Below are 15545 nucleotides of genomic sequence, written 5' to 3'. Positions count from 1 at the left end.
TTGTTTTTGAGACAAAATCTTGCTATGTAGTCTTGGATGGCCTGGAACTCAATAAGTAGACTAGTCCAGTCTCTAACTCAGAGATATATCTGTCTCTGCAGCTGAAGTGCTGGGATTAATGGCCTCAAAAAATGTTAATGTTCATTTGTAATGAAAATCATGGATCTAGTCACAATAACTAAGATGTACTATATAATTAACCACATATTCTAAGTAACATTGGGAAGTTACAACATCTTAACTATTTTTATTTCTACTGAAAATGAGAAAAAAAGAGCTGGGGATGAAATTATTGTCAGAGAACTTATCTAGCATATGTAAAGCCTTGAGTTCAAGTCCCGTCATTGGAAAGACATTGGTAAACTCTTTTTAAGGCATTAACCAATCAAATTTTTGAATGTACCAGAATATTCTGTAGGACTGTTAAAAGACTGTCCCTCTCCAACCATACATTAGATTTTTAATGGAACTGGGGTTTTCTTTTTCTTTATATTTCTTTTCTTTTTTCTTCCTTTTGAGACAGGTCTTCTGATACAGTACAAGCCAGCTTGGAATTCACCATGTAGCCCTGAATGGTGTTAAACTCCGACTTTTCCTGTTTCAGCTTCTTGAGTAATAGGATTACAAGTATTTACAACTAACTAAATATGGCTTAATAATACTCTTTCACAGCAAGTTGTTTGGGTAATGCTGAGACTGCCATTTTTAGTAGTATACTTGGAAAGACACTATAATTCATTAGCTTTAACCTCTGAAAGATTACTGATACTTTTAACTTCTGTTAAAATATTTTGGGTAGTAGATATCCTGTGGAAAGCAGAAAAATTTTATAGTGAGTTCTTGTTAGTTTGTGTAGGGTATGTTCCCATGCAGGAAACCTATCAAATGTTCCTATAAATAGTACTTAGTTACAGAGCACAATCAATTTCAAATAATCTTTCTAGCACTGTTTGATGAGCATTGCCATATCCAATCTTCACATTACCCCAACATCTGAAAGCTGTCACTGACATAGAACATTTTTATAGAATGGTTAAAATGAGGTTCATGTAGGCTAAAGCTTGCCCAACATACTAAGGTAGTCGGGAACTAATTCTCTCTCAATAAAGAGAGAGACATCAAGGAGTTTCCTAGTGTGAGTGATGAAGATCTAACAAATGCACTAAGATAGGCTGTCCCAGCCCTGACAGTTGTTGAAATAATTACATCTATTGGGACTAAGACAGACTCTGTGTGCAATAGAGACTAACAAAACTTAACTGCAACAGATTCTTCCCATGTCTTTCCCAAGTCCATACCAGGCATTCCTTTCATAGTACCCAGCCTTAGACTTTCAATTTCACCCAACACTATTTCTGGGAGTTTGGCTTTATGTGTTAATCTCCAGTCCAGTAGAAATTGACTTGGGCTTATTACATTTGCTAGAAACAGGCATTCGAGTTGCTGAATGTAGGTAACGTCATACTGAAGGAGTAAGTTGGTGATGCTATTAATATTGTATGTATTTCAGGGAATTTTCATGAAAAGTACTTCTAAGAGATGCTGAGGGAAACATACATGGGTCTGCCTAGGAAGGGGAAATAGGTAAGAGCATGGGAGGGAGAGGAGAGTGGAAGGAGAGAGGAAGAGAAAGGGAAGGGGAGAACATGAGGGAATGAACAGGATGGTCAACTTGGGGAAAGTACAGAGAGGGAGAGCAAGGAAAGACATATCTTGACAGAGGGAGCCATTATGGGATTAGTGAGAAACCTGGCACTAGGAAAATTCTCAGGAATACATAAGGATACCTCCAGATAAAACTAAGCAATAGTGGAGAGGGTGCCTGAGCTTGCCTTCCCCTGTAATCAGATTGAGGATTACCTTAATTGTCAGTAACTGATGGAAGCAGATGCAGATTCACTGCTACGCACTGAACTACGCACTGAACCAAGCTCCTGGAGTCCAGTCGTAGAGAGGGAAGAGTATGAGCAAAGGAGTCAAGACTATGATAGGGAAACCCACAGACACAGATGACAAGAACTAGTGGGAGCTCACTGACTCTGGACTGACAGCTGGGGAATCTGCGTAGGACTAAATTAGGCCCCCTGAATGCAGGTGACAGTGGATAGCTTGGGCAGTTTGAGGGCCTACTGGCAGTGGGACCAGTATTTATATCAGGTGCATAAATGGGCTTTTGTAGACCATTTCCTATGGAGAGATACCTTACTCAGCCTTCACACAGTGGGGGTGGGGCTTGGTCCTGCTTCAATGTGATGATAGGACAGACTTCACTGACTCCACATGGGAGGCCTCACCCTCTCCGAGGAGCAAATGGGGGTAGGATAGGGAGAAGGATGGAGAATAGGAGGAGGGGAGGGAACGGAAACTGGGAATGGTATGTAAAATAAATAAAATACTACCTCTAAGGAAGGAACATTAAATAGCGGGAAAACAGAACTATAGGAGATGGTACATAATTTTGATTTGAATGTACATGACAATGCAGGGAAGCAGGTAAAATAATTTAGTTTCTAAGAGGCATGTGGGCAAGGAATACCATTAGTCTCTGCAACAGAGAAAGTAGTAAAAACCCAAAGGTGAGCTGGACTTGGTATTGTAGAGATCCCTTAGAGTCTTCAACTTCAGCCACCTAGAAAATGAAGATGGTTATATCCTGTCCCTTCTTTCTCTTCAGCTTAAAAAACAAATTGTCATATTTGTTTCAATTAGTATTAGAAAAGTCTGATCTTTGAATAAATGACTATGATGGTGAAATTATAATCACAAGAAATCCTTGCCATGAAAAAATAGGATGAGTTAATATAACTTCAAAAATATTTACTCACATTCATTCTGACTGACATGGTCATCATACCCCACATGTGTGGAGAAACCCAGACATTAAAAGAATGGATGGGCTATCCTGGGACTAGGGTTACAGAAGGTTGCATTTGTAGTGCCTTAGCCAACTTCCACTAGGATGGAAGATGTTTGAATGGCTGACTGAACAAAACATTTTATCACAGCTACTTCTACTCATTTTGTTGTTGTTCTTAAAGGTTATTGTCTTAAAAAATGGTTCTGGGAAATGAATCAATAATCACATGGAAAACTGACATTAATATCATGTAAACTAACCTCCTTTAAAATACAGCATGACAGGAATTGGGTTTAAATAAATGAACCACTAAGTCTGTTAAAGAATTTCATTTGAATGGGTGCCAGATGAAGCATTTATCTAAGTTATTTTTTTATCAATTAAAAACTTAGGAGTCATACATTGGAGTAAAAACATGATCAATCAAATTAAACAATAGAGAAGTTACCAGTGACCTCCTCTCTCTCCTCAAACCAAAAGGACCTACGAATCTTTCTAAGACCCTCTCTACCACTTCCTGTCTTTCTATATGTCCTGAGTCCTTGAAAACCTCCATGGCTAATCCTGGTCAGCTAGTTGCTAGTTCTGCCCTCGGATTTAAGGTAAACTTTATTGTCAGTCTTGGAAGTGTTAGAGTGAAATCAAAATATCCCACAACAATTTACAGTGTAGCCATGAACAGATTTGGGCTTTCGCTTCCTAGTTCGCCCTGGCCTACAACAAGAATGACCTTTATTCAACAGCAGAACACTGGTATAGGTTAAGATGTCTTGCTTTATTGGAAAACCTTGTTTGTCATTCTCATCACAGATTCAGACTACATAACCTGTCCACTCTTCACCCAGAGCTTCAACAGCTACATCTATGGCCATGCATTTATCATAGAAAGTACAATGTTTGTTTTCATTGTCTATTTTCATGAATTTCTGACAGCTGGAGGCTAGGAAGGAGATACTCAGCTTCATCTAGACAGGCCCAATGGCCTAGGAGGTGCCAGGACAAAAGCACTTTCTGGGGAGTGTAACTATAATATGTTGCAAACAGAAAATTAAAAGAGACAAGCCTTAATTTCTTCAGATTAATGTTGCATAATTTCCCTGGTTATATAATACATTGTCAACAAAAAGGTCTTAAAAATTTAACCAATATTCATCATTAAATTACTGGATAAAATTGTAGTAATTTAAAATTTAACAGCTGTTGAAAACAAAGTATTTACTGTGCTTCTCCTTACATAATGTGGTGATTAGAATGAGATAGGTCCCACATAAGCTCACATATTTGAAACTATGATCACCAGTTGGTTGTGTTGTTTGGGAAGGTTATGGTACAGATTACTGTGCAACTTGACAGGAAGAAATATGCCACCAGCGACAGGCATTGAGAGTGTATAGCCTTATCCCACTCCTAGGTTGCTCTGTGTGCTTCATATTTGCCATGGAAGATGTGATCTCTCATCTCTTGCTTTCAAGCCTCCCCTGCCTTGATGAACTCTTTCTTATCCGTAGCTATAAGCCAAAATAAACTCTTTCATCTCTAAGTTGCTTACTGCCACTGTGCTTAATCACAGCAACAGAAAAGTGACTAACATAGACATTGGTATTGGAGAGCGGGCAGTTGCAGACAGCAAAGCTGGAAAGGTTAAGCCATCCAAGTCCCAGATATCAGACATGGTGTTACAGGTTTAGTTTGTTCACCCCATGAGGTTTTAGTCTTTCCGAAATCCAGGATTTCCTTACTATGGTCCCTTTCCTCCCTTTAAAAATGGCAATGTTTATTTTGTCCCATTGTATGTTGGAACTATGTTATTTGCTTTTAGATTTTATAGGTGGCTACAGTTAAGATATTGCCTTGAGTCTTACAAGAGATGTTGGACTTTGGAATCTGAAATGGTGTTTGGACTGAGAAAGACTATGGTCACCTTTAAAGTTGAACTATGCACATTTTACATTATGATATGGCCACAAGCCTATGGGAGACAGTGAGAAGAATGTGGTGGCATGAATGAGAAGTGTTGTCCATGGGCTCATGCATCTGAATACTTGTTTCCCAGTTGGATGAGGTTTGGGGAAATTAGGGGAATGTGAAAATTTGCTGAACAAAGTATGCCACTGGGGTAGGTCTTGCGAGCTGTAAGCCCTGTCTCAGTTCTAGTCTCTTCTCTCTGCTTTGTGTTTGCTACTGAAGATGTGACAGCTCAGCTTCTTGTTCTTGCTGCTGTGCCTCCCCACCATGATGAACCCTCATCCCTCCAGAATCATAAACCAAAAGAACTCCTTCTTCAGCCACTTTTGGAGATGATGTTTTATCACAGCAATAGAAAAACAACTAGTGCACATAATGAAAAAAAACCCATAAATCATAGAAAATGAGGTGGGTGTGGTGGTATGCACCAAGACACCAAGGCTGAAGGATCAATGATTCCCATGCTGTCTCTAAAGTAATAATAGTAATAATAAACCTACAACAAAACTAAGCAAAATGGCTGGGTATATGACTCAAGAGATAAGAGCACTGGCTGCTATTCCAGAAGAGCTGGGTTCAAAATCCAGTATCTACATGTTGGCTCACAGCAGTCTGTAACTCTAGCTCTAGGAGATTGAATGTTCTCTTCTGGCCTCTGTGGCCACCAAGCACACAAGTAGTATACAGTTATACATGCAGGTAAAACCACCACACATTCAAAATAAAAATACTTTTTAAAAATCCCATTGAAACCAAAAGTCTACTTTATGATACTTAAAATATGATGGTTTGGGCTATGTAAACATATTAAATAAACATGCTTCTGTTTTTATTTTTACAAAATCACATTTCATCACAATGACTGAAAATTCCCTCCAATTAAAAAAAAAGCCTTTATTCTGACAAAATTACTTTACTTAGTAGTACTTTGATGCTAGATATTTGCTCTAATATTTGAGGAAGATGTATAAACAGAAAACTACTGCTAGCTTTGTCAAAGACATCTGCAAAAATATGTCCCATACACCTTTACACATAATATACAGAACTATAAAATCTGCCAATGTAGAAATTCCCCGGAATTTCTTAATGCACTGCAAAATACACAAGGCAAAAGAAAACATCATATATAAATAATGCTCAGTCTGTCATGTATGGTGATTTTTCTAGTTTTTATATATATATATATACACACACACAGATGTTTCAGACACACATTGAGGAAACAGAAGCACCAGTTGTTTAAGTTACACTTGATCACGAAGACGAGCAAGCCTCTGTGACAGCTCATCCTAGAGGAAGCCAAATTGACAAATCATCAAAGGCTGTGAGAAATATAAACCACTACAATTTTTAATCTTTTTAAATTTTAAATATAATTTAAAAACTTGTTTCTAAAACTTATATATAAACATTAGGTATTTAGTTGTCTTAAATATCTCAAAAGAAATTGAATCAAGTAGTATAGCAGATATGAAGGTTACTAAAACAATCTAAAAAACGAAGTGTGCATGCAAACTGAAAACGCCCACTATTACATAGATAGTAGTAGCTGTTTATGTTTTGTTCATTTTAATGATGTGTCATAGTAGAAAAATAATCTTTACAAAAAGTGAATATATTTCCTTATATACAAATATATATATATTTCATATAAAATATACATTTTTCAAATTATTAATTTAAATATGAATCAAGTATATGTATCAAAATAAAATTCAACCCCTACCTGCTCTGTAGAAGCAACACTTGCATCAACAGATCCTGTCTGACCCTGTGGAAGCTCCATATTGAGATCAAGGCTAAAGATTAATTTAAAAACAATCAGAATAAACAAATGTTAATATAGACATTTTATAATAATCAAATAGGTACTATAAACTTGAGTTCTATAACCTTTTATCACCTTAAATAAAAATATGAGCATGTTTACATGTGAATAGAAGTTGAATGTCTTCAAACTGATTTTGGATACTTGACTGATGATTTTGAAGTATTTTTTCTTGAGTTCAAATAGTGATCCATACAGGTGGTATATTGGAATAAAAAGTTAATTACAGACGGCAAAATGATCTACTGCACTAAATAGAAGACCAAAAAAAAATCATCATCTGTTGTACTCTATTTCCCGGATAGTATTTATCTCCTTCACTGTGAAGGCAAATTAATTGTTAAAAAAATTCAAAATAGTCAAAATAAATATAGCCTTAGGACACACATGTAATATTTGTGTTAACTTCCATTTTCATGTTCAGCTCCTGAATTCTCTTAGTAGAAACCAGGAATTTATTTCTTCTTCTTTTTGGAGTGTTTTCATGCTTTTCATTTTATTTATTTTAGATTTAGTTTTTTATGTTTTAAATCTTAAGTATAATTTTCGACTTATTGAAAAATAGATTCTTTTCTTATACAATATATCATTGTTATAGTTTCCTCTCCCTCCACTCCTCCCCCAGTCTTTCTCTCTCCCCAACCTCCCCCTCTCCTCTGGGTCCACTCCCTTTTTGTCTCTATTAGAAAAGAATAGGCTTCCAAGAGAACAAGAAAACATAACAAAATAAGATATAATAAGATAAAGTAAGAGCCGTCATATCAAGGCTAGACAAGGCAAACCAACAGAAGGAAAAAAGCCCTAAAAGGAGGTCCACTCATTCTCACACTTAGGAGTCTCATACAACTACTAAGCTGAGGCTATAATATATACGCAATGGACCTGGTGGACACACAGTAGGTTCTGTTCTTGCTGCTTCAGCCTCTGTGAGGTTATATAAGCGTTGCCCAGTCAATTCAGAGGGCCTTGAGAATTTCATCCAATTATACAACTGGGGTTCACTGTCTTAAGTATAATTTTCTGTTTATTGAAAATATTCTTTTCTGATACACTGTATCTTGAGTATACTTTTCCCTCCATTCATTCCTCCCAGTGAATGAGACAGCATCTGCATAGAACTAGATTTGTTTGTTTGCTTACCTCCAAGGTCCATGCCCTTAAATCTCTATTGCACTATTCCTTTAGAATATGAACTATTTATTCTGTCTCTAAAACAATGCATTCTGGTGTGAATACTCTACAAGAAAGACAGTAATTTTAAAAGTCATTATGATACTGGCAGATTTTGTTGGAAAGGTAAACATATACTAAAATTTTATTATGAGAATAGTTAACTCAAAAAAAACTAGACACCTAAACATCCTTAATAGTGGACATTAATGTTTACATATATCAGTGGCCATATGTATTCCTCTTGCTTTAGTTACTGAGTTAATTACTTTCTTTTATTGGTCTCATTTTCCCAAGGAATATATAACAATGTCTGGAGACATGCCTTAGCTGACACAACTGAGAGAAATGGTGCTACTGGCTTTTGGAGAGTAGAGGTCAGGATGCTGCTAACATCCTGCTTACAACAGATCCTAATATTAATCACTCCAAAATGTCAACACTGTTAAAGGTGAGAAATGGTGCTCTAGCCTCATATAAAGTTGCCTACTGATCTTTGTTTAATACAGACAGTAGGTAAGGACAGTTGGTAATGCTCATTGTATAATATCTATCACTATCTTTCCAAGTCCAAATCCCCTCACTTAGTCTTTTGGAAGGACAAAACCAAGTCCTTAGTCTTTTATTCCTAAGAGGGAGTCAGAGCCTTATAACAAACAGTGCAGAGTTTACTTTATGATAATAACAATAATTTAAAAAAAAAAAATCACCCTTTGTACTACCGCCCTCTGCTGGCCTGTGGACTTGTCACGATACTAATGAAGCAAAATGGTACACAACCTCCCAGCAAAGATTATTTTTAAGCACTGCAAACTTATTTAGCAATTATTACTATGGACATAATTTACTGATATGTCACTCTTCTAAAAAAATTCATAAATGTTACCCACTGTTCATTCTACTCACGAATTACTTCAGACACTAAGGTTTTCTCTTTCTTGAAGAAAAACATAAGCAGAATAGGTAAACCTTATTTTATCTTATTAAACTAGGTTTGAAAGAAAACTCTTAAGGCATTACCATAACTCAATTTCTAACATTTTATTTTTATTACTATGGTATTTATCTAAATATTACTACAGAGAACAGTGACAAAACATGATGTATGTAACAAAGATATCATGGTCAAGTTATTTCCCTAAATATGAAAAATCTGAAGTAATTTGTCCATTATCAGACACCAGACATAGCAATAACTGTGTGAAAAAGGGTGCTGATTACTTAAGGAAAACAAATGACCAGCTGCTATGTTTATATTTTGTATTTTGCCCAATTTATACATATTGTTCAGTTTGTAGGATTCACACTGGACTTATGAGTCAATGGCCTGACCACTGTCTTTCCCCCCAAATCTTTAGAAAATTTCTATACATTGACATATGCTGTGCATAGGAGACAGAAAATAAATGTATGGATATCCTTTTATCCTTTGATCATATCCATCTACTTCTTAATATCATACTCTGAATGGAACTGTCTCTAAGATTTTAAAGAATATGTTTTATAGTCTGAAAGGTCATGTTTTTGTGAGAATGCCTAGAAAAAGGAAAGCCATTGAAACACTCTATAAAGGGTCAAAAACAAAAGCTGAATAGTTTTAAAGATAATTTTTTCAATCCATAGCAAATTTCTAGTAGTGCTTATGCTTCAGTCCAGGACCTCTTATAAAGTATGCAAAAATCTTAGCCACACCTTAACTCCATATTATCAAATTTTGGAACCTGTAAATATCAAATCAAGATTATTCAAAAGCACTGGAATAGCAACACCTTACCCAGCTTCATCTGCCATTTCCTGAAGCAGCATATCCACTTGGTTCTGAAATTAAAAAAAAAAAAAAATACACAAATTCATAATTTTGTAGTATTACCTTTGGGGGTTGGTTTTGGGTATGGTTTGGCATGGGAACCTGATCTATAACTATAAAAATGGGGGCTAGAAAGAGATAGTCAGCAGTTCAGTTCCTAGTAACCATGGCCAGAGGCTCACACTGCCTTTAATTCTAATACCTAGGGGATATGATGCCTCTGTCCTCCACAGGCACATGTACTCACTAGTACAGGGTTGCCTCCTCCACACAATTATGGGTATAATAATAAATCTTAAAAAAAACAAAAAACAAAAAACAAAAAACACCCCCAAAAAACTCCTTGCCCTAAACCTTTTAAAGCAAACTTTAAAAATATTTTTCATGCCACAAGAGGGCGCTGAACTATCTCAGAGAACCATTTTCTGAATGTTAAGATTTAAGTCTAACACTGAAGTTATCTGAAAAATAGTGGCAGTCAGATTCACATACAATTTACATCTCTGAGTAATCTAACACTCTAAGGGAGTGACCTAAGTTAGAAATCCCATAATAATCCTTTTAGTTATGTGCAATAGATTTAAATTTAGCTTAGATTTATTATTCTGTAAATCAACATAAATAGAACATCAAAATGACTTTTTAGAAAGAAATATCATAGACAAAATATACCTAATGTATGTACCTATGGTGCAGAACCTTATGAGGCTTCAATTATGGACTTAACCAATTGCAGAATAAAAACATTCTGAGAAGAAATTGTTCCTGTAACTTATAGACTTTACCTTAATATCATTTCTATAACTCATAAAGCTATTTATATAGCACTTACATTGTATTAGACATTACATGTAATTAATGGCAATTTAAATTATATGAGAGGTATATATGCTATATAGAGACAATAGAACTATAAACAGGGAAATGAGTAACCTTGGGTTTTGATGTCTATAGAGATTGTAGAATTAATCTCATACACATTTCTGGTTATTTTGCTCTTGTTGCTGCTTTCTGGACACTGATTTGCTATGCAATTGTGGGTGGTCTATAATTCATGGAACTGCTTTCCAGCTTCCAAGTCCTAGGCTTACAGGTGCACACTATCATACCCAGTCCTATAGTGAAACATTTACTGTGGTATAAGAGTTCTCAAGAAATATGGTCTGTTTAATAATAAAAACTTTGAGCATTCAAGAAGAAATTCTAAAATGTGGCCTCAGTTCTACCAGTAACAAATGCATGGTTTAAAGCAAGAGACAAACCTTCCTGTTGGGAAGGTTCCTTTCTCTTGTATTTCCACCTGCTTCAGAACGTTTGCAAATGTAGAAAAGGTTCATAAAATAATAAAACACACAAACATGATTGTCTTTTTAAAACTCAATATCTAAAGTAGCAGTGGGTCCTGAAATTTAAATATTATATTGTATTATTCTATAGCTTACCTTCCTTAATCTTCTAAGATTTAATTTTATTGCTGTCTAGGGACATAGCCCATTCAAGATAATTATTTGCTGGACACTTGCAATATCTAAATATACTAAATTTAGCATATATACTCAATTTCTGGGCATTTGTGTTTTATTAATTTCCATCATAGACGATGGTTAAATATCCGTGTGTGTGTGTGTGTGTGTGTGTGTGTGTGAGAGAGAGAGAGAGAGAGAGAGAGAGAGAGAGAGAGAGAGAGAGAGAGAGAGAGAGACATGTTTGTTCACACACCAGGAACTTCTTAGTGTATAAACTTGGAAGTGGGAGTCCTGGGTTACAGGATATGTTTCTTCATTTACTCAGCTAGTGAAGGGAGGAGGCAAAGCACCTTGGCCTGAGTACTGACATTAGACTTTAGACTCCATTTACCTGCAGGGTGAAATCAATTTCAGGTTCTCAAGCCCTAGAGGAGCTGATAACTTCCCAATGACTGATCAACCTCTTCTCTAAACCATGCAAATAGTTGTTATGCATCTTTAGTTCTTTAAAACATTATGGCTGTTCGTAACCACAGAAGGAACAAATCAATCAGATTGGTTGGACTGAAACGCTTGCATTGTATGTCAGTTGACAATGACAGAACAGTCAAGCAAGCCCCTACTCTCTAAATCTAGATTGATAGAAATTGGCACCAAATGTTTGTGATCTTTCTGCTTATAAACCCCACTTCTGCCCTTGTTTGGGGCTGTCAGGGGAAACAAGGCTCCTAACTCCTTGTCCTGCAGCCCTGATTGATCAGTGACCTGCTTATGTGGTGATGTATATCTTTGGAACCCATAAGTGTTGTCTCTCTCCATCCTCATGGTGCATAACTGGCTAGGTGTAACACTATGTCTAATAATATTACAGAAGGTCAAAAGTTGCTAATATTATTGTACATGCTATTAAGTTGTTGATGAGAAACAGATTAATTCTACAAGAAGGCAGGAAGGAAATTAAAAAAAAAAGGAAAGCATTTTGTGCATTGCCTGTGTAAAGGTGTATATATGCTTTGTGAGGACATGGGTAGGGTAAAGCATGTGTACCTGTATACAAGTGTAAAGGCAGAGGAGGACATCAGGTGCTCTGTTGTATCTCTCTCCACCTTATTCACTTGAAACAGGGTTTTTTCATTGAACCTGTATGTAGACTGGAGGTCAGTATGCCCAAGGGATCTCTCCTGTCTCTGTCTACTGTAATCGATGGGTTATATGCATATTTCATGCCATGTCCAACTTTGTACACTGGCTCAGGGTACTTGAATTCAAATCCTCATGCTTGTATGACATGTGACCTTATATACTGAGCCATCTCCCTAAGCCCAGAAAACCTTTTTTAAAATTGCTGGATGATTTAATTGCAGTGCTATAAAATAGTTAAAAAGTAAAGATAGGGACAAGTTTTACATAGAGGAGGAGGAATAGGTATTATGTAGCACTCCTCAAAATTGTAATGGCTGTATTCACAGAATCGGAAAAAGAATCCTGAAATTCATATGAATGGATTTCAATAAAACTGCAAAACAATATATATAGTCAAATAAGTAAGGTATACAAAGATCATAGCTGGAAGGATAATAGCATCTGATTGCAAGAAATACTACTGAGACCTAGTAACCAAAGTAGTGTAAGGTATTGGCCTAAAAGAAAGAAACCAAAACCAATGGAACAGAATAGGCATATAGAAATAAACTCATGCAATTACTACATTAAAAAGATTTTTTGACAAAGGCACTGGAATTACACACTGGAGAAATGTTAGCTACTTCAATACATGATGCTAGGGAAGATGCATTCAAAATACAGAAACTTAACCTCCTTTCATGCTGTATGAAGTTCAACTCAAAGTGTAACAAAAACATAAATATAAGACATGAAACTTTGAGAGTACTTGAAAATATAGAAGAAATTCTTAAATATTTTAGGTATGACATCCAAAGCACAGAGAAATAGACACATAGGATTCCATCACACTGAAAATGTCTATATAGGAAAAAATGGCAGTGTTGAGACAGGAGAATAGGAGAAAACATTCATTGGCTGCTTATCCATACTAGAATATACCAGGAACTAAAAAAACAAAAAACAAAACACACACACACACACACCAAATAAAGCCAAATAAACCAAGTAAAATGGTCAATAGTTCTAAATAAGACATTTTTCAATAGAAGACATACAAATCTCAAATAGGCATATGAAAAACAAAAAAAAGTTCAATGTCACCAACCATGGTAAAACCAAATCAAAATCAGAATGAGGTATCATCACAACCCAAGTAAGAATGGCACATATCAAAAAAGAATTCTAAATACTGTTGTGGTTCAAAAGTAACTCCTTGAACAGATATTGTGAAAAATAGTAAGAAGGCCTCTCAAAAAATATATATAATGGGTTATTGTTTGAGACTGAACTATTCTAGGGAGACCTGAAAACATGGGACCATCACAATTCATAAATCCCAGAAACAATCTGTGAATCACATGTAGGCAGTAAAAGATGTAGCCTATGAAGAGCATGGTGGCCTCAGGGCTATCTTTATACCAGTAAAGGTATAAATCCCTTCAAGTTAATGTCATAGTGGACATGGCTAGGTCTGAGTTCATGGCTAAGGGACTCCAAAGTGGCTTCCCTGCTGTGTTATTTGCTGACAAACAGGAGCCAGAGCTCTGAGGCTAAGGCCTGTGAATTACTTCACTTCCAGTTTTATCTATCACAGGATAGTTAGGCCCCAGGTGGGATATGAAACACTGAGACATACAGGTAAAGTGTCAGGTTCCCTTGGTTCTCTACATCCAGTTTAGATTTCTGTACTCTGTTTGCTTCTCCCACTTTCTGTGGACTTGTGGGCCAACTTGTGGCCTAGATATTAGGTACCACCGTATGAAGTCTTAGGGTATCTCTTGGGTAAGTACCTAACAAGGACACACATTCAGAAAGCTAAATGTGGCCACCAATGTCTCCTGAAATGAATTAATATTATTAAAAAGACTGTATACTATAATCAAGTAAATTTCATTCCAGAGATGCCAAGGACAGCTCAACATATACAAATCAACAAATGTAACATAGCACACAAATTAAGCACTATAAATCACATGATAATCTAAACAGATGCAGAAACTACCTTGACAAGGTTCAATGTCACTTCACCAATATTTCAAGGATACTAGGAAAGATATATATATATGTATGTATGTATGTATGTATGTATGCATATATGTATATGTATATATATGTATACATGCATATGTATACACACACACACACACACACACATATATATATAGAGAGAGAGGAGATGAATAAAAATTTCTTAAAAAGAAATTGTGGAAAAGACAAAAAAATTGGAGGAAATAAATCTTTTAAAGAATGCCAAGAAAAACATGAGAAAACAAATAGTTGACAGACATAAATAAAAGTGTTCAAGATCTGAAAAGGGAAAAAGAAGCAATAAAGAAAACACAAACTGAGTGAATTCTAGAAATGGAAAATCTAGGTAAGCAAACAGGGACTATAGATGCAAGCATCACCAACAGAATACAAGAGACTGAAGACAAAATAGAACAAAAAATTCCTGACACAAAACAGCCAGGAAATTTAGGACACTATGAAGAAACAAAATTCAAGAATATTAGAAATAAAAGAGGGAGAAGATTCCCAGCTTAAAGGTCCAGAAAGTATCTTGAACAAAATCATAGAAGGTTTCCCAAATTAAAGAAGCACATGTCTATAAAGGCACAAGAAACTTACAGAACACCAAATATATTGGACCAGAAAAGAAAGACCACTCACCACATAGTAATTAAAACACTAAACACATAGAACAAAAAAGAATATTAAAAGCTGCAAGAGAAAACAACCAAATTACACATAAAGGCAGATGTATTAGAATTATACCTGACTTCTTAATGAACACTAAAAGCCAGATGGGCCTGGATAGATATGCTGCAGACTCTAAGAGACCATGGGTGCCAGCTCAGACTATTATACCCAGCAAAACTTTCAATCACCATAGATGGAGAAAACATGATATTTCATGACAAAGTTAAATTTAAACAATATATAGCCATAAAACCAGTTCTACAGTAGATAATAGAAGGAAAACTCCAACACAAGTTTAACTACACCCACAAAAACAGGCAATAAATAATCTCACACCAACATAACCCAAAGAAGGAAAACACACATACACACACACATACACACACCCATCAACAACTACAACTAAATAACAGTTAACTTCATTCATCATTGATATCTCTCAATATCAATGAACTCAATTTCCCAATAAAAAGACACAGATTACCAGAATGGATGTGAAAACAAGATTCATCCTTCTGCTGCATATCATAAACACATCTCAACATCAAAGATAGGCATTACCTTAAAGGGTTTGAAAAACATTTTTCAAGCAAATTGTTCCAAGAAGCAAGTTCATGCAGATAT

The 15545-nt window shown here is 35.8% G+C and overlaps 1 protein-coding gene across 2 annotated transcripts in view; it reads right to left on the bottom strand.

Annotated features, from left to right (window-relative positions):
* Positions 1-5644: 5644 nt before the first annotated feature.
* LOC127218266 (charged multivesicular body protein 1b-2) overlaps positions 5645-15545 on the bottom strand; it is a 29772-nt gene continuing 19871 nt past the window's right edge. For both annotated transcript variants that reach the window (XM_051179298.1, XM_051179300.1), the window contains 3 exons: positions 9598-9641; positions 6552-6624; positions 5645-6114 (listed from right to left, as the gene is read on the bottom strand). In XM_051179298.1, the coding sequence (XP_051035255.1) occupies positions 6070-6114; positions 6552-6624; positions 9598-9641 (162 nt within the window). In that variant the 3' untranslated portion in view covers positions 5645-6069. The remainder of the gene's footprint in view (positions 6115-6551; positions 6625-9597; positions 9642-15545) is intronic.

Source organism: Phodopus roborovskii, unplaced genomic scaffold (genome assembly GCF_943737965.1).
Source record: "Phodopus roborovskii unplaced genomic scaffold, PHOROB, whole genome shotgun sequence".
Lineage (NCBI taxonomy): Eukaryota > Metazoa > Chordata > Mammalia > Rodentia > Cricetidae > Phodopus > Phodopus roborovskii.
Note: the sequence above shows the minus strand (reverse complement) of the source record. Positions and strands in the feature narration are given on the sequence as shown.